The 24,714-nt window shown below is 38.2% G+C and overlaps 1 protein-coding gene across 2 annotated transcripts in view; it reads right to left on the bottom strand.

Annotated features, from left to right (window-relative positions):
• The window catches only part of BTBD9 (BTB domain containing 9), a 516,152-nt gene that overhangs the window by 417,918 nt on the left and 73,520 nt on the right, over window positions 1-24,714 (bottom strand). For both annotated transcript variants that reach the window (XM_078155391.1, XM_020999576.2), the window contains exons 2-4: window positions 23,336-23,547; window positions 15,460-15,823; window positions 13,279-13,543 (exon numbers count right to left, since the gene is read on the bottom strand). In XM_078155391.1, coding sequence (XP_078011517.1) covers window positions 13,279-13,543; window positions 15,460-15,823; window positions 23,336-23,520 — 814 coding nt within the window. In that variant the 5' untranslated portion in view covers window positions 23,521-23,547. The remainder of the gene's footprint in view (window positions 1-13,278; window positions 13,544-15,459; window positions 15,824-23,335; window positions 23,548-24,714) is intronic.

Raw genomic sequence — 24,714 nt, 5'->3', positions numbered from 1 at the left:
CTTTAACAATCTTATTCGCTCCAGTCACTTTAACTATCAACTTCCATGTAGATCATTCTTTGTTTTGTGTTCCTTTTTTTTTTTTGTTGTGGTGGTTGTTTTTGTGAGGCAATTGGGATTAAGTGACTTGCCCAAGGTCACACAACTAGTAAGTGTCAAGTGTCTAAGGCTGGATTTGAACTCAGGTCCTCCTGACTCCAAAGTTGGAGCTCTATCCACTGTGCCACCTAGTTGTCCCATGTAGATCATTCTTAAATCTATTATCCCTAACTCTTATATCTCTTCTAGGCTCACTCCCATCTTCAAAACTGGACTTATCTTTCATTTACTTCTCACATCCAGTTACCAACTACTTTAGATTCCAGCTCCACAACATATGACACTTGTCCTCTCCATTCTATTCCTGCTTCCCCCACATTCACTAAAGCCCTCACTATTACTTCTCTAAAACTACTTTAACAATCCCCTAATAGGTTTTGCTTCTCCCTCTCTCTCCTCCCTCTATACTAGGGGTCCTTAATTTTTTTTTTTTTTGTTATCATTGACTGCTTTGGCTATCTCATGAAGCCTATGTGCCCTTTCTCAAAATATTGTGTTTAAATGGCTAAAATAAAACATATAGATTACGAAGGAAACCAATTAAATTGAAATGTAGTTGTCAAAATACTTAAAAAAAAAAAGGTCATGGACCCTGGGCTAAGAAACTCTGTCCAGCATTCCTTCATAAAATTTGTCACTCTACTCAAAAATATTCAGTGGCTTCCTGTTGTCGATTGAGTACACTTCAAACATTACTGGGCATTCAAGGGCCTCCACAATTTATTGACATCCTACTTTTCCAACCTTATGTTATATCACTCCCTTCTATACACACTGCTTCAATCACAAGCTGGACTATTCTCTGATCCTCAAATACAACTCTATGTTCTGCCCTTATTCTATATTTTGATTAACTGGGTACCTAAACTTCATTGTTTGCTCCCTCCATCTCTCTGTCTACTGAATTCCTATTCATCCTTTAAAAACCATATCAAATACCACACCATGCATGAAATCTCCCCAAGTCTTTCTAGATGTCACTTGGCACTTTGTTTTTTGTAACTATTTGTTTTACAATGAATCTAAAGATTAAAAAGTCAAGCCTGTCCATAGAGAAGGAACAGACAGAAGACCTATGAGGACAAAAGTATTAGCTGCATTCATTAATACTAAATACTCAAAAAAATGCCTGAGACAATATTAGGGTTATAGAAAAGGTTATGCCCATAAATATACTTGCCCTTCCTCCCTTTCTAATCTTCTTACACATTATTCCCCTTCTGACAGTCTGCCATGAAGCCATTCTGGCCCAAGCTGACACTGCTCTTGTATGATGCTCCATGTCTGATCTCTGTGACTTTGCACTAGCTACTCATCAGTCCTGGAAGCATTCCCTTCTCATCTCTGCCTCTTGAAATCCCTGGTGTCTCCTCTGAGTTTCAGCTCAAGCACCACTTTCTACATGAAATCTTCTCTTTTCTCCCAAATGCTAGTGAACTTCCTTTCAAATCTACCTTGAATTTCATTTATACTTCTATGTAAGTTACTTATCATTTATATTACATAAATGTATCTACTATATGTGGTAGATATAATATTAAGCTATTTGTAATTTTTAATTTAAGTATATATGATATGTAGATATATTATATATGTACAGGTCATTTCTCCCATTAGAATGTAAGCTTCTTAAGGGCTGGGGCATTTTCATTCTTGTCTTTGTATCTCCACATAAACACATAAGGCCTTACTGATTGACTGTCATGTAATGATGTAGATTATGGTTATCTGTATTTTCTTTTTCTAACAAACTCAGAACCCCCTGAGGATGGGGGTCTTGTCTTATTTAAACTTTTCATTCCCCTCATTCCCCCTCCCCTTCCCCAGGACTCAACTCTCCGTATAACAAGCACAGAAATGTTTGTCAAATGAATGAATGAATTCTCAGTAGATACCAGTGCAATGTGGGTAGTACAAGTACTATTAGCACCATTTCTAGAGATGAAGAGATAAAAATGGAAAGAAGTGAAGAGAACCAAAAAAAACCCAACCAAACAAAAACCAACGGTGAAGTGATTTTGCCTGCACTCACATTTCTTAACTAACCTAGGTCTTCTGATTCCCAACCCAGTAGAGGAGAAATAAAGGTTCCCATATAATCTTGAGTCCTAAATGGTACTGCTAAAATCAATTAATTCATTTAAAAATGAGAAGGGGGCATGCAATTTTTCCTTTGCATGGGTAATTTTAAAAAGATCTGTCATGTTAATCTGTCATGTTAATATCATTGTTATTAATGAATATTTCCTCATTATCTTTATCAAATGACATTTACTAAGTGTCTACCTCATCTTAACACTCCTATAGTCTACGGAGAAAGCAAGTTACAAAAATATGGATGGCTCCTGTCCTCTAAGAGCTCACAACCAAAAACAGATGACTTTAGTAACGAAGAGCATGTAAAAGGATGTAAAAATACATGCAAGACTATATGAACACAGAAAATGACATAAGGCTAAACACTGTGAAAAATCAACAGGGTGTAAACAAACAGAAAGGCCTTTATCTGTATTTCAAATATGTTGCTAATGCAGAGGAGAGTACAAGTTATTTGCCAGGTTTTATGGTGGAAGAAAACGAAGAAATTATCTTCTATTTAAGAGTCAGTGTGGGATTTTCTACAAAGATAACTGCCCAGCTCCCTCACACCTATTATAAGAAAGCCTTGAAGTTTGGATCAGACAGAATAATGCTCAAAAAGCCCAATAAGAACTGCATAAAAAGTCAGAACCATAGGAGAGAGGACCCCTCAAGCAAAGTGAACACAAATGCAATGGAACATGAAGTCTTCAAGGCACTATGTCCAGAAGCGGCAACAGTGTTCCCCTAGGAAGCCCCCAGGGAGGTACAGTGATCTCAAGGAGACAGAGGTCAATGCAAAAACTCAGGACCAAATAAAGTAGGGTTGACTACCTCACACAAAAGTGCAGCATGGGGCAGAGCCTAGCTCTGGTGAAAAGCTGGAGAGATGAGTAAATCAAAGAAAACACAAACCTGCATCAAAAACTATTGTAAACCTAATTCCAAGAAATGGACACTAAAACAAGAAGAGTTCAAACAAAAATCATTAATGACATGAAAAAACAAGCAAAACTAAAACAAAAAAAGATTGAAAAAATATAAGAAAATTTATGTCGAGATGAAAAACTGACCTGGAAAACAAATCAGGAAGAGATCATTTAAGAGTCAATGATTACCATAACAGCCACATTGTGCGATGACTAATATTGATAAATTTAACCCTTCCCAGCAATACAAGGATCTCAGACATCTCCAAAGTCCTCACGATGGAAAATGCTATCCACATCCAAAGAAAGAACTATGGAATTTGAATGCAGACCGAAGCATACTATTTGCTATTTTTTTTCTCTTCTGTTGAGTTTTGTTTCCTCTTTCTGGTGGTTCCTCCTATTGGTTCTAATTCTTACTTACAACATCACTAATGTGAAAATATGTTTAATAGGAATGTATATGTATAGCCTACATCAGATTGTGCGCCATCTTGGGGAGGGTGGTAGTGGAGAAAGGGGGAGAAAAATTTTGAACTCAAAAGCATATGGAAGTGATTGTTGATAAATCAAAATAAATTAATAAAAAAAAGAGTCATTGATGACCTGAAAACTATAATTTTAAAAAGGCTAGTTGATACATTTCAAGAAATCATAAAGTGAAAACTGCCTAGATCTATTAGAACCAAAAAGTAAAAAAACTAAAAAAACAAAAAGAAAAGAATGAAGAATCCACAATTACCTCTGAAAAGGAACTCCACAAACAAAAGTCCCAGAAATTTAATGAAAAAAACCAGAGTTCAGATATCAAATAAAAAATACTCTAAGCACCTATAAATAAGGAGTTCAAGTATCAATAATCCACAATCAGAATAATATAAGATCTGGTAGCACATATCAGAAATGAGAAGAAATCTTGGAATAAAATACTGTACAAGGGAAAAAGGCTTACAACCATGGTACCTTATCCTGTAAATCTGAGTACAATTTGGGGGGAGGGGGGAGGGGAGGACATTTAATGGAATAAGAGGCCTCTCAAGTATTTCTGATGAAAAGTCCAAAACTGGATAGGAACTTCGAAATTCAGAGAACAGAGTTCAGAGAAAGTACATTTATTTGAGCAATCTGAAGGAGATACATGATGAAGCAATGCTAACATTCTAATGGGAGAGAAGAAACAAATGTCTTTTCAGAACTTTAATGTCTTTAAAGAGTACTGAGGAAGTTAAATAAGGAAAAACAGAGGTCCTAATGGCAAATTGGTTCTGTTCTGAGGGTTTGAAGAGGAGAAAGAAAAAGAAGTGTAAAAGGACGAATATGCTAGTGTAGGAAGAAGGAAGAAGAGGGCAGAACTCATTATTTCTCAAAGTATACAAACATGGAGAAAGGGTTTGAGGAAATGGGCATCAAAACTTCATTCTTACCTGAGGCAGACAGGTGGAACACACACACATGCAATGTAGAAATTTAGAAATACATTAGAACAAGAGGGAATGGGACAGAGTGAGGTCAAAAAAGAAGATAACATTAAGAAGAGAACAGTTTCAAACAAAACAAAACTTCCTCTTCCTGAAGGAAGAATTAAAAGAGAGGGTGAAAGAAAAATAAAAGACTTAGAATTTATAATCTAAAAGAGTGTCTTAGATTGGCTCTTAGACAACTGGGGACTGGCTAAATAAATTATGGTATATAAATATAATGGAATATCATTATGCTGTAAGAAATAACAAAGATATGATTTCAGAGAATCCTGAATGGTATGAATGGATAGAATAAAGTGAGAAAAAGCAGAAGAAAAATTTATGAGACAATATTGTAAACAAAACCAACTTTGAAGGAAGAGGGGAGGGAAGGGGAGAGAAAAAACAGTTACTGAAACTTTTTTTAAATGCATAGAGAATTGATGGAAGTTCAGAAGGATACATAGATAAGCAAGGTAATTTTAAAAGTAACACATAGAATTTATCATATATAGTTTAAAACAAATTATGTGTAATGGAAATTCACAATTTCTTACAGAAGAGAATACTCTTGTACACTATTCTATGTATAGAAATACTAATGTTGGTGTGTTTTGTTGCACAAAAACAAAAAGGTAGGAGTAAAGAAAATTAGCTAGACAAAGCTGGGGGTAACCCACTGAAAGGCTCATAGTGTATCAAAGTCTTTATCTAAGACACAGGAAATTTAATTCCTCACCACCAGAAGGCTAAATGGGGGTGGAAGAGTGTAGAGTAGGGGGAAGAGAACACTTTTGACTTTCAGAATTATAGCCCTTCAAATATTTGAAGGCAGCCAGTGTAGTGCTAGATTTGGAGTCACAGGACCTGGGTTCAAATCCTGGCCTTCAGCAAGTGTTCACAACCTTTTTGGCCCCAGTTTCTTCAACTGCAAACTGGGAAGAGAGGGGATGAAAGAGGGACGGGGAAGAGAGAGAATGAAGAGAGGGGAGGGAGGAAGGAGAGGAGAAGACAGGGGCGAAAGGGAAGGAAGAAAGAGGGAAGGGGAGAGGGATGGAAGGTAGGGAGACTTAAAAGGAAAGAGGGAGAGAAAGAAAAGAGACATTTGGTTTTGCTTTAAGGAAAACCTAACTCAGGAAGTAGTGGGGCCCCCCTCACAAGAGAGCTGCAAACAAAGTCTGGGATGTTACAGAGGATATTCCTGTTCAGCTACAGACTGAGCTAAGTGACTTCCACCTCTGTGGTTCTGTAATCCTGTAAAGTTATCCCTGATATGAAGACCCTTTTGTTCTACTGATGGTGAAATCACCACTCTACCTTATAATTAATTTGGCTGCAATAGCCTCAAATCTATGCTGTTCTCACTGAGAGTTGCCTTCCATCTTTCTATACACATGTATAATTCTTCCTTAAGGTATTAATTCTTTCTCCATGTTAAAATATTACTACATCTACCATTTCACTCTCAGTTTCCAAACAATTTATCATTTCTTTATCTTCTCTATTGAAATCTTTCCCCAGACAGAGACTGAAGATCATGTTACTTAACCATCACACTCCAAACTAACAAAAGAATGACCAGATAGGAGAATTAGATGTGTTTTAAGGATGTCTGTGACCTTGCCATCTCTCAGTCAGTCAAATAGCATTAATTAAGCAGCTATTATGTGGAAGCTGGCACACCAAGTGATAAATATTCAAGATACAAAGAGGGAAAAAACCAGTTACTGCTCTCAAGGAGCACACAGTCTAATAAGGGAGACATATACAAATAACTATGTGTAAATAAGATAAATTGGGGATAGTCTCAAAGAGAAGACACTAAGATTAAGGAGAAGAGGTTAAGAGGGCTTGCAAAAGGTGGGACTTTAACTGAGACTTGGAGTAAGCCGAGGAAGCCAAGAGGTGACGGAAGGAAAGAGTTCTATGCACTGGGAAGGGAGGAAGAGGGAGGAATAGGAGGAAGCCACTAAAAACACTCAGAGTCAGAGATGGGGTGTCTTGTGCAATGAAAGGCAAAGAGGCTGATGTCACTGAATTGCAGAGTATGCATTAGTGAGTAAAAGTGTAAGGAAGGATGGGGGAAGTTTGTCATAGTCAAACCCGAGCTTTAGGAAGACTGATTTGACAGCTAACTGGAGGATGATAGATTAGAGCAGGGAGAGGCTTGTGACAGGGAGACCAGCCTGCAGGCTACTGAAATAGTCCAGGCATGAGAGAGTGAAGAAGGGAGGGAAGGAGAAAGGGAACAAGCATTCATTAAGAGTATACTATGAAAAAAAAAGAGTATACTATGAGAAAGCACTGTGCTTAAGCACTTTATACACATATATATGTATATGTATATATGTATATATATATGTGTGTATATGTGTGTGTGTGTGTGTGTGTGTGTGTGTGTGTGTGTGTGTGTGTGTGTGTATAAAATCTCATTTGACTTTCACAACAATCCTGTCCAATGATTAGAGACTGCATGAGGGTGATGGGAATGTCAGAGAGGAGGCATCATATGTAAGACATGCTACAAAGGAAGAAAAGTCAGGACTTGGCAACTGACTAGATATTGGAAGGGGAAGATGAAGGATTGAAGATGACACCTAGGTTGCAAGCCTGGGTGACTAGAAGGAAGGTGGTACACTCAACAATATTAGGAAAGTCAGGAAGGGAGGAAAGTTTGGGAGGAAACATAACGAGCTCATTTTTAGATATGTTGAATTTAAAATGTCTACAGGACAACCATTTCAAGATGAATAATAGGTAACTGTAGATGTAAAACTAGAGGTTGGGAGAGGGGTAGGGTTAGACAAGCAGATCTGACTATCATCTGTATAGAAATAATAATTGAAACCATGGGAGCTGATGAAATCAGAAAAAGTACAGAGGGAAAAGAGAAGATGATTCAGAACAGAAAGCTGAGGGACACCTATGGTTCATGAGGATGAAGAACCAGCAAAGACAGAGAAGAAACAGTTGATGGGTAGGAGAACCAGGGGAGAGCAGTGTCACTGAAACATAAAGAGAAGAGTGCGACAAGCAGCAGAGGGTGAATGACAGTGTTAGACTCTGCAGAAAGGTCACGAGGGATTAGGATTGAGAATAAATAATGAATTTGGCAATTAGGAGATCACTGGTAATTTTGTGAGAACAGTTTCCAGGCAACAAGCCGGCAATGATCTAGGAAAAGCAGTGGGTTTGGGAGTCAGGAGGGCCAGGTTCTAGTTTGATCTCTGCCACTGACTCATTGTGTGTGACCTTTGGCCAAGATGTTTAAGGAGATAACTCTTCTAACTCCCGAACTAGACTAAAAGGTAAGTGGGAAATGTTCCTGTTCTATTTGGGTTTGACATCATGGATTCTGGAGAGAAGTGATGAATGAAGATGGTGACTGAGTGAAGAGAGAAGAGGGGCAGGGTATGAGAAATGTTATGGAGGAGAAACAGGGAAATTTGTTGACTGACGAATTGGGATGAGGGAGAGCGAGGAGTCAAGGATAATACAAGGTGACAAAGCTGGGAGATGGGTACTACCTAAATTATCATTTTATAGGGAGAAATATTAGAATAAACAAGTGTAACCAACTCACTCCTCCTCTAATCCAACAAGATATAGATAAAGGTTTTTATTTTTAAAAGGTTTCCCAAAACTGAAATATGAGAATTTAAGAACTAACTGATAAGAAAGATTTGAAGGACTGATTAGGAAAAAAAAAAAAGGAAGTGGGAGAAGGTAAGAGATTAAGAAAAGCCTGGAAATGATGAGACACCCCCTTCTCACCACCCCTCCCCCAAAAGGAGTTCAGTGAAATATGAAGAGAGGGTCTCAAATTTAAACACTAGCAATCTGAATTGAATGGTAAGCCCCATGATCTAGAGCTGTACCCTGAGAGGCTGCCCAGTGCAGCGGATAGAACTGACCTGGAGTCAGAAACACCAAGGTTCAGGACCTGAAGCATACATACTCTGCTCTGTGTGAGTTACTGAGCCTCTCTGGGCCTCGGGCCTCCCTCTAACCCTAGAAATGGCACCAAAAAAAAGAAAAAAAAAAGGAAAAAAAGGCACTGTCACAAGGAAAGGAGGCCACTCTCTATACCAATATTACAGGGATATCACCAGCCCACTCTTACTCATGTAGCGCCAAGGACCCTTGTACCCAAAACAAAGATGGCCACATCTCCTTTGAGATTTAGGTGACTTTCTCTAACACCCCCAGCCTGACACTACTCCCAAACCATCCTCCTGTGATTCCTCCCCAAGATTGTCAGTTGAGAGTCAAACTTAGTTTTTAGAACGGGATATTTACTAAGTGATACAGTTGGTACATCCATGCAAACATTTGTGACACTCTCCCACAAATATACAGAGTCCAAGAGAAGGTCTAAGAGAAAATGGGTTCAAGTTCACAAAACACATGTGCCAAAGGGTGTCACTCAAAACTCTTAGGTGCTGGAAGACATTTTCTTTCGTTAACGGGATGCTCAAGAAGTTCCCCTTCAACGTAATGAGTTTGTAACCAGTTTGTCTTTGGCACCCAATGCAGATTCTGCTACTATCTGACAGAGGGGTGCCATTTAGGACACTGATGGGAAGCGCCACATCCTCAAGAGCCTTCAAAGTTGAAAGTTCCTCTTCTAGTCAAGAATGAAGGAGGAGGAGGAGGAAGGGACGGAGTGAAGTAGAGAGAAGGCCTCACTTGGCTCTGCCATTCATCAGGTGTCCTTCCCTACCAGGCAGTTCCTTCCTAGTGATGTGCCAGAAACCAACACACTCCAATTTCTGGAATTCAATTCTTTGATAATCTATAGAGAAGCCCGAGGCACAGCCAAGCTTCTCCCCTTTGGAACAATTTTTATGTGACTTCATTCTAACTGAAGGCCTTCTCCCACTTACTTTAAAGCTCTTTTGATTAAATAATTGATTGAAACATGATTTGGGTATCTAAATATAGACTGAGACATAGTTAAGGTATCAGTGCTAACAAGGGGTGGGTTTGAGAGTGTGTGTATATATGTGCGTGTGTGTTTGTGTTCTTATAGATGTACACACTCTTGCCCCAGATTGAATACATACTCCTTGAGAACAGGGCTTATTTTGTCTTTGTACTCCTAGGACCTAGCACAGTATCTGGAACGTAGTTAAATGTTAACGAATGCTTGTTAGCTGAATGATTATACTATTATTGAGTATTCTACCCCTTGGCCTACTCCTCTGTTGTCTCTTCTTGCTCTTCTACTATTAGTGTTGTACAATGCCCTTGACCTTCCACTTCCCTCTTTCTCTAAAGATTCTTGGAAAAACTTATATAGTCTAATAGGTTCAGCTACTACCTCTATATCCAACATTCCCAAGTTTGTATTTCCAGCCCTGACCTCTCACTTATGCTTAAATTAAACATTCCTATTGCCTGTTAGAAATTTCTACTTGGCTCCAAGTCTTTATTCCTTAAAAAACATTCAAACTTAACATGTCTAAAACCAAACCAAATCACCTCTCCCCCTAGGAAAAAAAAAAACATGCCCTAACTACCTTTTGGTTAATTATGCCATTTTGCAACATGTTACATAGGCTCCTTTCCTCTGCCCCCTACATTCCATCCATTCTTCAGAATTCCATATTTCTACCATCAATACATTGCTTATTATTTCTGCAGCCACCATCCAGGTTAGGCTCTTATCACTTCATCCCTGGATTATTGTAATATTTTACTGATTCCCCTAATCTTTTTTCTTCCTTCCAAGATATCCTCTATAACACAGCCATATTAAAACTCCTAAAAACACTCTTTTAATTGTCACTATCCTACAAGACAACAGTGAGCCATTCAAAGTTTTTGATCAGGATAAAGTCCTAAAGTGTAGCCTTCCATAGGTGTTCCAGCTGCTCTACCCTTACCCTTACAGTCTTTTCTAATAACCAGTACAAATCAGATAGTTCTGCTCCCTCACCCTCAAACATTACTGTCTCTACTATTTCTCAAACTTTCCACACTCGTATGGAATGTCCTGCCCTCTTCTTTATGCTTATCTAAATTTTCAAGGCCTATCTACGTTGTAATACCCAGCTTTCCCCATCTACTCTTCAAGATCTACCATTTTTCACATGGTCTTTCCCACATATTATGTAACAATGATTTGAACTTTTACGTTCTGTACCATTCATTATGGCTTTTATCTCCCTAAGGAGACTTTAAGCTCAAAGATGGGGAACTGCTCTCAGACTTCTTTTGCAACATCCCAATCACCTTAATATCTATCATGTTGTTATGCACATAATAAATACACAATATGTACCTCTGGAATGTGTACATATGTAAAGAAAGTATCTTAAGCAGGATTGGGTACTTTGGGAAAGAGGTGAACAGTTTTCCCAGAAATGGCAATTCTCTATGGTTAGTGGGAAAAGATTTTATAGTATGACTTAATTCAAACCTTATCCTTCTGAACTTCTTTGTAGATAAAACTGACCATCCTCCTGTTTGGGGGTTTTTGTGAAATTGACTTTTCTTGGTCATTTTTCTGCTGGACTGCTCATTCTCAGTCTAGGCTGCTGAGTAATAATTCATATCCTGCCCCCTAATTATTGGTGTCCCTCAAGGTGTCCCTATAGGCCCTCTTACCTTTCTATACTCTTGATGACCTCATTAGCTCCCATGAAATCAATTATCATCTCTATGTAGATGAGTCCCAGACTTATACATCCATCTCTCTTTCTCACTCCTGAGCTATAATACCAAATGAATTAACATTGGACATTTCAAAATGGATGCTCCAGAAGCATAAGCATTCATTATCTTTTCCCCAAAACTTACCTTACTCCATAACTTCCCTATTTTTGTCAAAGGACTATCCAGAAACCCAGATTCACAACACAGGAATTATCCTCAACTCCTTAGCCTCCCTCATCCCAAACACCCATTTAGTTTACAAGTCTTGTTAATATTACCTCCACAACATTTTTCACTTCAGCCCCTTTGCCTCAAGGCATATAGCAACCATCCTAATGCAGGCCCTCATCTCTTTCCAATCTATTTTCCACACAGCTGTCAAAGTGATATTCTTATAGCATAGATATGACAGTATCACTCCTCTACTCAAGAAGCGTCAGTGGCTCCCTATTATCTCTAGGATAAAATGTAAACTACTTTGATATTTAAAACCCTTCATAAACTGGCTTCAATATACATTTCTAGCCTTATTGTGCATTACACTTCTTTTTAGTCACTCTTCAGCCCAGATAAATTGACCTTCTGGCTGCTCCTCAAACAGGACACTTAAGCTCCCATCCCAGGGACCTGCACAAGCTATCCTCCATGCCTGAAAGATACTCTCTTTTCAAACTGTTTCTTAGAATCTCTAGCTTTTTTCAAAGTTCAGCTCAACTGCTAGGTCTTACATGATGACTTTCAGTTCTCCCTAGCTACTGGTACCTCACCTCCAAAAATTATCGTGTGTGCGTATGTGTGTGTGTGTGTGTGTGTGTGTGTGTGTGTGTGTGTGTGTGTGTGCGTGCGTGTGTGTGTGCGTGTGTGTGTGTGTAATTTGTTTACATTTATTATACTTATATAATTTATAAATATTATATTTATACATATATATTGTTTTCTCCAAAAGAATCTAACTTCCTTGAGGTCATAGATGGTGTCATTCTTGTACTGGTAACCCCACTGTTGAACATGGTGCTTGGCATGTCCCAAGAGCTTAATAAATGCTTGCTGATTGACTGAAGAGGACATCATGAGATATAAGAAATAAAGTTCCATATTAGAACTAATATACACACATAGTTACAGGGCCTACAACCACTACAGCTTTGTAGCTGCAGCAGCTACAGGCTTTGTGAAAGGTGACAAAAGCTTTATGAGCAAAGCTTTCAGAAAAGTTCTCCACCAGTTGTGAAATGATACAACCACTTTGGAGAACAATTTGGAATTATGCCCAAAGAGCTACAAAAATGTGCATACCCTTTGATCCAGCAATAGCACTTCTAAGGCTATATCCCAAAGAGATCAACAAATGGGAACAGGACCCACATGCACAAAAATATTCATAGCAGCTCTTTTTGTGGGGGCAAAGAATTGGAAATTGAGAGGATGCCCATCAATTGGGGAATGGCTGAGCAAGTTGTGGTATATGAATGTAATGGAATACTATTGTGTTATAAGAAATGATGAACAGGCAGACTTCAGAAAAACCTGGAAAGACTTATGTGGTCTGATGCTGAGTGAAGTGAGCAGAACCAAGAGGACTTTGTACACAACAACAGCCACGTTATGCAATGACCAAGATTGTTAAACTGAACCCTTCTCAGCATTATAAGGATCTAAGACATATCCAAAGGCCTCGGGATGGAAAATGCTGTCCACATCCAAAGAAAGAACTATGAAAGTCGAATTGCTATCACTTATTTTTACCTTCTGTTGAGTTTTGTTTCATCTTTCTGATGGTTCCTCCTATTGGTTTTAATTTTTACTTACAACTTCACTAATGTGAAAATATGTTTAATGGGTATGTAAATGTAAAGCTTATGTCAGATTGTGTGCTGTGTTGGAAAGGGGGGAAAATTTTAAACTCAAAAGCATATGGAAGTGATTGTTGATAAATCAAAATAAATTAATAAAATTTAAAAAAAAATAAAATAAAATACTTCACAAAAAAAAAGAAAAGAAAAAAAAGAAAAGTTCTCCACCACATACATTTAGCAGAAACAGGTACTCACTAAGCATGCCCCGATAATTGAGATCCATGTCCCGACTTTCTGAGCGCACTTTAATTGCATCCAAGATGGCATCAGGAGACAACAGTGTAGAAGGTCTAACAACATTCAAAAGCTCAGTGAGACTCATCAGGGGCAAGCGAACTGCCTGCATGATTTCAGCATGATCCTCTTTTGGATTGTGCTTACACCAATTTAACAAGGCTTGAAAAATATCCTTTTCAGGAGCTGCAAATGAATCTCTTAATACGATATTGAGAAGTGCTGCCTAAGAGGAAAAGGATAAAAAGGAAAATTCTAGTTAAAAATAGAGCCCAGCAAAGCAGATCAGTAAAGGATTATATGATTTTGGGTGCTCATTGGTCCTTTGAACTCTTCTCCTCTTCCTAGCTTAGCTCTCCATTACCCCAATCTTCTTAACTTTCTCCCTCAACCTGTAAGTTACCATCTACCATTCTCACTTCTACTACCTATCTTTACCATTTATTTAACCTCTCTATATTTAGTTCAATCTCTTCTTTAACCTGTATAATTAAAAATTTAATGAAAAATAGTAAAGCATTCAAAACTTGTTTTAAATATGTGAAGTTAGTCTTTTGCATGTAATAAAACAAACTCTACACCAATGTCAGTGTTATCTGCTTTCGGTAGCAAATTCCATTTGAGATATGTTTTCAAATACTTATAACCAGAACATTATTCACACCTAGATCAATCTTTTTATAAAACCTTTTACAATACCAGGTACTGAAAAAGTTGGAGAAAATACATTATTAATAATAATGATATGATAATACCATATCATTATATGGTAATATATGATGATAATGATAAATTAGCATTTATACAGCATTTTAGATTTTAGTCCTTAAAGTACAGGGTAAACTGAATTTATTTAGTCTAGGAACAGAGGAGTCACAGTTAACTACAGCATATAGATATATAAGCAAATAAATGTGTGTGTGTCTGCTGATATGATTACATATCAGATATAGATATATCAACGATATAGATACAGATATAGATACAGATACAGATATAGATGTCAACAGCTTTGTTATTTGTCTTATATAAAGCCAAGAAATAAAAGGTATAAGGAGAGAGTTTAGGTTGGTCAATGGGGAGATTTTTCCTGACTGTAAGGTTTTAAAGTTTCATTCTCTGAAATACTTTGTTTTTTAAGAGCCAGATTAGGTTTCTTTCTCAGATGATTTGTGTGCTATCTTACCTAATGTACAATATACTGCCTATTTAAGAATTCCTACAGAGTACCACAAAGCATTATTACATTCAGCTTTGTGAATGTGGGGTACTAACAAGACTTAGAACATCATTTTGCATTTATTTAGGCCACAGGATCATGTACACCCTTCTCTTTGTCTATTTTCTCAATTTCAGTACCTGCATCTTGTCTCTTTGGGAACACAGAGAAGAAGTCAAAATATAGTTAGTATGTGTCAGAAGAAAGACTTGAATCCAAGTCATCCTGACTTTTAAGGCCAGCTCTTTATCCAACAATCAGAGTTGCACTGTTTTCAAAAAATTGTTACTAAATGGAAGTTTCACTATCAGCACTTACTAGTCCTTTCTTTACATTATACAGAGACAGTAGCAGCCAGAACTGACAATTCTTTATGGGACCAAGAATTGAGTATACTGTCTAGTTATCTAAAACCTAAGCTTTGTAAATTTGGTAAACTTAGAGAATCATAGGATTATAAACTTAAAACTATGGAAAGGATTATTAGAAACTTTAAAAACAAAGAAATAGAGACTCAGAGAGGATCATTACTTTGTCCACGGTCATACAACAAGTACGTGGCAAAGCAAAGATTCAAACCCAAGTCTTCTGATTACAACACTAGTTTTCTTTCCATTGCACCATGTTACATCCCACTTAATAAATACTATTTAATGCTCTTTGATTATTTTCCCTTTTCAATTCAACAAAAATATTTCTTCTTCTTGTGAATTAATTAATATCTGTTTATGTGACTAAATACTGAGTTTAAATACATTCCTGCAGAGACTGGCAGAAAACAAAGGAGAGTGGCATTGAAAAGGCAAAGAATTTACAACAATGATTTTGCTCCTTTTTTTACTGAGTCTATTATTATAACTCCATTTCACAATTACATGCAAAACAATGCATAACAATAAAAGTATTTATATACAATGACACACCTTAGAAAGAGAGAGGAAACCTTCACTGGAAAGTACCTCCTGAGCGTTTCTGTCCATAAACATACAGCACATACATGTGAGCTTTGGAAGCAAGTAGAGACTAGCAACATCAAAAGTCATGCAGACATTCTGAATGTTAAGTATGGTGCAGAGATACTCAGAGGTTGAATCCTCCAGCTCAGGAAATCCATATTTATGAGCTAGGCTCAGGAAGTCCAGCAGCACCTCCTCCTTCTCATCTGTCAGCGTCGCCCGTCCTGTGTAGATGTATTTAAGTAACATGGTAAATGCCTCTGCAGTGGTATCTTGGAGAGGGATTTCTGCTTCAGGCTGAGACTCTCGCATTCCACCATATAATAATGCTCTGCACATACAGAGAACAAATGCATAAGAAAATTACACCCTAATAGAATTTGCTACCGAATATTCAAAATACTTATCACTGGTATTCCACAATTACAAACGACAGAGCCATACAGAAGAAAAGTTCAAACAATATAATATATTAAAATAATTCTACAAAGAGGCTATGTAAGACAAGATGGCAACTATTTTCAATTGATGCTAGAGACAATTAAAATTTCCAAGTTCTTCTGACAGTTTAACCCAAATACTGCACAATTAAGTATACAACTGAAGCAGTTTCCCATGACAGGAATAAGTAAACAAGCTAAAGGTTGATAAGGCACCTAAACTCTGAACTACAGTCTGCCCCTTTAAAAATTTACAATTAGAACACCAAAGATAGTCCAAGAATTTGTATTTCCACAGACTAAAAGCACTAGGATAAAATAATGTTATTATTTTAGATGTGATCAAAAAAATATCAGCAAGGGTTATTTTATGCAAAGAAAAATATTACAGCTAAGTACTGCCAGTTCTCTTAACTGTCATCAGATAAAATGTTGATCTCTCTTGTTGTTGACTGTTATAATTCCAGGACCCAGAACAGGATAGCATGACCAAGGCCAACTATGAACCCTACACAGAATGAGGAGGGTGGAGAAATAAAAGTATCAGTTATTTGTCCTCACCTACCTATAACCTGTTTTCTCTCATCCTCTGGGCCAGGCAACAATGATTGCCCCAGGAAAATGATCGGTATTATCTGGCACAAAATTTCAGAGTCAATAACCATTCTTTGTCTTCATAAGGATGTCCAATCCCTTCATCTATCAAGTACTTGCCCATGACATCATCACTGCTCTAACCTCACTTTCTTCTTTTCCCAATCTTATCCATACAGTTTATTCATTCAATTCTACAATGTTCTCTACTCTCTTATCTCTTGGGGGCACCCCCTCATCACTGGGTCTAACTGATGCTGGTGCCTTGCCAAACTCTAATCCTGGATTGTTCCTACCAACTACCTTCTCAGCTTCTACTCAAGTGTTATTGAACGAAACTACAAGGAAAACACAACTGAATCATCTATGTCCACTAGAAATGTATGTTAATTAATCTCAGCTAGGCCCTTACTGCAGCAAAGTAACCTTTACTCTTCCTAGGTCTCAGTCCTCACCTATTCACTCTCTTTCACCCCCCATAACCAAGCTGTTGCCAAAACCTGTTGATTTCACTTTTGCAACACTTCTCATTCAAATATATCCCCTTCTTTCCTCTGACTGCCACCACTCTAGTGCAGCCCCTCCTCACCTCACATCTGGTCCACTGCAATACTATGCTGGTGGGTCAGCCTGCCTTCAGACTCCTCACTCCAATAATCCACTTTCTATTTAGCCACTAAAGTGACTTTCCTACAGCACAAATTTGATCATGTCACCCCACCCCGATAAACTCCAATGGCTCCCTATACCTCCAGAAGCAAATACAAAATGCTCCGTTGTGCATTCAAAACTCTTCATAACCGAGGTTATAACCTCCTCCTGACTTTTCCAGTCTTCTAACTTCTTACTCTCTAACACATATTCTTCAATACAGTGACCCTGGCCTCCTGGCTGTTTCACGAACAAAATACTCCACCCCTTGTCTTTGAGCATTTTCCTTTGTCTGTCCCCCATGTCTGGAACACTCTTGCTCCTCAGCTCTGCCTACTGACTTCCCCAGCTTCCTTTAAGTCTCGGCAAAAATTCTACCTTCTACAAGAAGCTTCCCACTCCCCCTTGTCTCCTCCATTAAATTGTTAGCTCCCTGAGCCAGGGAATGTCTTTTGCTTCTTTTTGTATCCCCAGCACATAGCATAGTGCATGGCACTGAGTAGGTGCTTAATATGTGTTTAATGACTGACAAACTGCTTCTCTAGCCCACCAACTTATTCCACACTTTGTCTTTTCTCAAGTCTCTCTGCTCTCTCGGCTGAGGAATTCACCTCACACTTTACTGAGAAAATATAAAACTAATGTTAGCTTTTCTTTCTCTCCCTCTACATTTCAAAACTACCTAGGTGTCATTCCTAATTCTCTCAATAAAGAAGTGGCCCTTCTCTATGTATATGGGATGGTAAGGGTTAAGTTCAGAATTTAAAAAAAAAAATTAAAGAAGGATATGACCCTTTTCCCTGCCAAACCAAATATAATATCTCTCTCTCTCTCTCTCTCTCTCTCTCTCTCTCTCTCTCTCTCTCTCTCTCTCTCTCTCTCTCTCTCTCTCTCTCTCTCTCTCTCTCTCCCTCTCTCTCTCTCTCTCTCTCTCTCTCTCTGCCCTCCCTCTCCAATCTTCTACAGCACACCACTCATCTTCCATAGCAGACTCAAACATCTTTCCAAACTTCACTCTCTTCCTACCTACTGGTTCCTTCTCTGCTGTTTCCACATACACTCAAGTTTCCTCAACAATGAAAACCCTCACTAGATTCTGTCATTGTCTTCCTGGCTTTCTCCACCTCTCTTTGCACTATTTGTAATATGGCTTGCTCCTCTTCATTCAACTACAGCTGTTCTCAATATTACTAATGATGTTTTATCTGCAAATCTGATGGCCTCTTCTCAACCTTTATCCTTCTTCCCCTCTCTGCAGCATCTAGCCTTGATGCCTATCCTCTCCATCTGGTTATTCTTTCTTCAACAGATCTTTGTGACAGTGTCCACTCTTGGTCTTTTTTCTCCTACCTTTCTGGCTATTCTTTCTCAGTATCCTTTACTAGTTCATTCTCCATATTATGCCCCCTAACTGAGTGTTCCCCCAAACCCTCTCCTGAGCTCTCTTCTGATCTCTCTCTACTCTCTAGTGCAGTGATCTCATCAATTACCTTAGTTTTAAAAATAGTCTGTAGGCAGACGACTCACAAATCTATATATCTAACCCTTGTCTCCCCCAAGCTCTAGCTACACACAGCCCCAAGTGCCTATATTTCAAATTGGATTTTCTATGGCTGTCTCAAACTCAGCATGTCCAAAACTGAACTCATTATTTCTCCCTCAAGACTTATTTCTTTCCAAACTTCCTTATTTCTGTTAAGGGTACCACCAATCTTTCTAGTCACCCAGATTCTCAAGCTTAGCATTATTCTTGATTCCTCACCCCACATAGCCAATCAGTTGACAAATCTTTCCATTTCTATTTCCACAACATCTCCAACATCAGTTGCCTTTTCTTTACTCACACCCATCCCTTTCTCTCTCCTCACATAGTCACTATCCTGGTTCAGGTCTTTATCATCTCTATCACTGAAACTAATACAACAGCCTCCTAATTGATTCCTCTGCCTCAAGGCTCTCACCTCTCCAATCTATCCCACACATAGCTGCCAAGGTACAGATCTGACAATGTGTCATTACACTACTCAAAAAATTCTAATGGTAACTTACTGCCTCTAGGATCAAACAGAAATTCCTCCAGATGGCTTTTAAAGCCCTTCACAACCTGGCCCCAAACTATTTTATACATGACTTCCCTTCCCATGCTACCATCTAACGACAACGGCCTTTTCACTGCCCCTCACAAATAATACTCTGTGTCCTTCCTCTTTGCTCCTTTGCAAAGGCTGTTCCCCAGGACCAGAATATACTTCCTCTCCTTACTGCCACCTCTTAGAATACCTTGTTTCCTTTAAAACTCTGCTCAAGTAATAACCTTCTATAGGAAGTCTTTTCTGATCACTCCAGGTGTTAATGCTCTCCCCAAAGACACTTTTACCTTGTATTTCCTCTGTATATATTCATCTACATATGTCTCTCCTGACAGTATGTAAGCTCCCTGAGAGTACAGACTGCTTCATTTTTTTTTTTGTATCCCCAATGTCTACCATGGTGACTGGCACACGGCAAACACTTAATAAATGCTTACTGATTAACTGATTGAACCTCCCCTACTACAGTTGGTATATGTTTGTAAAAAGGGGAGCCAAATTTCAATTTGGAACATGTTGTAAAACAAAACCAGATATGGTATTTCTTACCATTTTCAAAAATGTCAATTTTTTGTGATAATTCCTTCCCTGACAGTTGTTTTGCTTGTAACAAGTCCTGAAGGGTCTCACTAGTACAAAAGATGTCCAGTCTAATAATATGTATAAAAATGCTATTGTGGAACCCCAGTCAATATTCATATTTAAAGAACCGTGACCACAGTTCTGATTAATAACCTGACCCCTTCTCATATTTTATACCCTTCCACATACTCTGTAATCCAGTTATGCTGGCTTCCTTTCTATTCCTCCCGCACAACCCTCCATTTCCAAGCTCCATATCTTGGATACATCTGTGTTGTGGGCCAGGATACTGTAAAGCTGGGAGGAGTGAGCTACCACTTCCCCCCTCCTCACCACACCACTGGGGACTTTTCCAAGCAAGGAAGTTGTGTTGCAGACCTGGAGCTACTGGGGTTAACTCTGCCCCCAAGTGTCTTGATCTGGGCCCCAGCTGTGGGGACCTGCAGCAAGAAGGCATAAAAGTAGTTTTGACAGCTTTGGTGAGGAACTCCTAAGACCCCAGAAAACCTCGTTAACCATCTTTTAACTTTCTTACCTGTGGTTTCTATCGGTTGTTATCCTCAGGACTTGTATTTAACTGCCTTCAAAACTAGTTCTACCTGAGGGTATCAGAATATGTTTTAGTAAAAGGATTGTTTCTTTGAGCCCTAGAGCTCTGAGTGATCCATTATATCCAACCTGTCACCCTCTAATCTCTGCCTCTTACTTTCTCTGGCTTTCTTTAAATCATATGTATAGATATCATAGTTGAATCCATTACAGCTGATGAGATCACCAAAAAGAGTTCTGAGAGAGGAAAAAAAGACAGACCAAGATAGAACCTTATTGGAAGCCAAATGGAACCACTATTCATGGGCTGTGAGGCAAGGATGATGATCTGGCTAAGCAGACTGAGAGAAGCTATCCTTCAGACAAGTTAAAAGAGAATGTGGAAACAGCAGTGTCACAAAAACCCAGGAAGAAAAGAATAACCAGGGTGGGGGGAGAGATTTGGAGTAGTGGTTAACAGTGTCAAATACTAAGTATAATTTAACAGTGTCAAATGCTAAGTATAAGGACTGAGAAAAGGCCATGGAATTTGGCAATTCAGAAACTGTTAGTAACATAGAGTAGTTTCAATTGAGTAGTGGGGATGGTAATAAGCATGCAAGGGGTGGAAAAGTGACTAAAAGGGGTGAGAAAGTGAAGGCAGTACAGAAAACTTTTTCTAGAAGTATGGCTGAGAAATAGCTACAGAATTCAAGTTTAAAGGATGGTAGGATCAAGCAACAGTATGTTATTATTGTTATTGTTGCTGCTGCTGCTTTGTTGTTGTTTGTCCTTTGTTCTGGAAGAGGACCACGACATCAGGAAGATGATGCCATGACTTGAAAATGAACTGGATATAAATGAGGGAGGGCTGGGCAAAGTCACCAGCCTCACTTTCTCCTCCAGAGCCATCTGGGTCCAGTGGCTGGATTTAGATCAGGACACATAGAGACAGCTCAGGAACATGTTTTCAGGAAGTAAGGAAGTAACCAGTGGATAAAGAGATTGGGAAGAAAAAGGAGATGACCAAAGGTGCAAATCTACTCAAGGTTGATCTGTATGAGATTAAATTTTCATGTTTAAAAATACTAACTTCCTTTCCTCAAAAGGTTTTAGAAAATGTCAAATAGTTTTCTTCACAAATTGAAAGAAAAACATGTTGTAAATGTCTTCTTGTAAAATCTATTAAAACGCTTATATCCAAAAAGTTAAAATCAGCAAATCTGCCCTAGTTGGCATTCAACTTTTGCATGTTGACAGAAATCAGGTGCCTTCCCTCTTACTAACCACTCATATGGAGAAGATGAAACTTTCTGAAAATGGGATAAGGCATTATTGGAATTATACCTTAAGAAAGAGAAGCAACAGGAAAAATTATTACCTGGAGAGAGAAATCTTTAATGGAAGTACCTAAACAATTATAAGCATAGTTAGGTAAATGAATGGAAAGCAACTCCTACTATATTGCTGACTTATAGTTAACATGATTCAAAAACATCAAGTTTCCATAGAAGGGAACCTGAAATTTTAGTTAAGCTATCAATATATTCAAATTTAGATAATGATATTTCCTGACCAATACAATAATTTCTCTAGACACTCTTTATCCTCCTTTACATTAAAGATACAGTGAATAATCAAGGGCAAGTTACCACAACGCCAATTTTTTCAGTGATGCTCTCTTCTAAGTCTTACTAGTCAGTGATAAGTACAGGGAAATTTTATTATTTATATAACCGAAAATTAGGACTTGGAAGTCACATAGCCAATGAGTGCATAAAAGCATAAGTAAGATTTTAATACTATTTAAATAGACTGTATAAAATCTGGTGAGTTCTTGGAAACAGAATAACTACGTAAAGAAGTGAATACGATTTTTTTGGTCAGGTCTCAGTCAACAATGAGTTCTCTTCAATTAAAAGTTATGACACTATCTATGAATCCACAGGACTAATGTAAAGGAATCTGATGAACTGCATAATGTTCTTTTGAGCTTGAAACCAAGAAACATATATGTATACATGACACAACCCAACTTCTAGGTGCTAGCAAATCAGGAAATTGGTCAACATTCCTTGAAATACAAAGTTAATTAACCAGTCCATTATGGAAGGAAGTTCTGGTCAATAAAGATATTAGGTACAAAGGTAGAATTTGCCTTTCTACTCCACCCCACCCCACCTCATTTTGAAAAACTGACATTCATCAAGTTAAGACAGTTTAGGGGTAGTCTGGTTTGTACACAAAGTCATCCCTAAGACGACATGCCAGCAAGAATTGGAAATTGAGAGGATGCCCACCAGTTGGGGAATGGCTGAGCAAGTTGTGGTATATGAATGTAATGGAATACTATTGTACTATAAGAAATGATGAGAGGTAGACTTCAGAAAAACCTGGAAAGACTTGTATGGTCTGATGCTGACTGAAGTGAGCAGAACCAAGAGGACTTTGTACACAATAACAGCCATGTTATGCAATGACTAAGATTGTTAAACTGAACCCTTCTCAGCATTACGAGGATCTAAGACATCTCCAGAGGCCTCGGGATAGAAAATGCTGTCCACATCCAAAGAAAGAACTATGAAAGTCGAATCGCTATCACTTATTTTTACCTTCTGTTGAGTTTTGTTTCATCTTTCTGATGGTTCCTCCTATTGGTTTTAATTTTTACTTACAACTTCACTAACGTGAAAATATGTTTAATGGGTATGTAAATGTAAAGCCTATATCAGATTGTGTGCTGTCTTGGGGGGGGGGGGAAGGTAATTTAAAATAAAATTAAAACTTTAAAAAAAAAAAGACATGCCAGCAATATGACTCTAAGATGAATCTAGTAGGAAAAGTGGTTGTCAGTATCCATGGATTTGGGGGTATATTTATGTACATATTCAATGAAACAGCAAGTACTAATATTTTCCAAAGTTCATTTTAATTCTGTAGAAAATATTAAACACTTACCGAAAATAGTGGCACCTGGCAGCTAGAATCACTCTGTGGGCTGGAAAACGTGTCTTTTCCACTATAAACGTGACATCACCATATTCTTCCCCATTTAACAAGGCACCAATATTTTCAGACAAGATATGCACATGATCGATTTCTCCCACCGCAGTGTAGGGGCGGAGTGGATGGCTGTTGCTCATTTTGTAGAACAGACAGTATTCACTGATCTATTTTATGAAGAATAGATAAAAATTAACAAAAAATTTCATTCTCAAAACAAACACACATAAGTCACAAATACAGACATTTTTTTTCCACGGATTATACAAATGAAAGACTTCACAATCAATCAAAATGTCAATAACTCTTTTATCCTGTGAATCAGCTAAGCTTTACTTTTGAAAGGCAATTCCATTAGTTCTGATTTGGAGCAGTTTCAACAATTTAACAAACATTATCAGGCACCTGTCTTGTACATGGATAGCATGACAGAAAGAGTGGATATACAAAGACTAGAAATGACAGTCCTTGTCTTAAACATATCTACCCATCTAAAACAGGGGATAATTATACAAATTGAAATAATAAGCACACAGGAAATCAATTAACAAGCACTTATTAAGGATTTATTAAGCCAGGTATGCCAGGTATCATGCCAGGCACTGGGAATACAAATATATAAAAGACCCAGTCCTTAACCTCAAAAAGCTTACATTCATTAAAAAGAGACAACACACACATGCATGCATGCATGTATGTATATATTTATGTTAAAAAAATAAATATAGATTTAGTGACAGTAGAAGGCACTAGCACAGCTAAGAACAGAAAAGACCTCAGGGAAGCCAAGACATAAATTGAGCTCTGAAGGAAGTTAGGCATTCTAGGTGGCACAAGTAAGGGGAAAATGTATGCCAGACACTGAGGACAGCCAATGCAAAGATATAAAGACACAAGATATAATAAAGAAAAGAAAGAAGGCCATCTTGGCCTTAGCAGGACTCCTCAGATGTCTCATTTCCCACCCAGCTGCACTCATTTTCGACTTCTCTTGCTTCTTCATCATCCCCCCAGTAAATTCATCACTCGGAAATCACATCCTCTAGCAAGATCCAATCACATCTCATGAGTACCCTCCAGACCTCTCATTGAAAAGTGGAGCCATAAACTCTTCCATTTAAGAAGGGGAATAGGACTGACATCTCAAACACATGCTCATTTCCCACATGGCTGCACTCATTTTGGACTTCTTTGGCTGGCTTCTTCCCCATGCCAGATACCTTTCTTACCCTACACCCATTTCAACTTTCTTTTGCATGTCATCTTCCCCCATTAGATAGGGCAGGGACTGTCTTTTTCATATTTGCATCCCCAGCATTTAACACCAGCGCCTC

Source organism: Phascolarctos cinereus, unplaced genomic scaffold (assembly GCF_003287225.1).
Source record: "Phascolarctos cinereus isolate Bilbo 61053 unplaced genomic scaffold, phaCin_HiC Scaffold_5;HRSCAF=322, whole genome shotgun sequence".
NCBI classification, from domain to species: Eukaryota; Metazoa; Chordata; class Mammalia; order Diprotodontia; family Phascolarctidae; genus Phascolarctos; species Phascolarctos cinereus.
The sequence above is the reverse complement of the archived record's forward strand: the minus strand, read 5'-3'. Positions and strand labels throughout refer to the sequence as shown.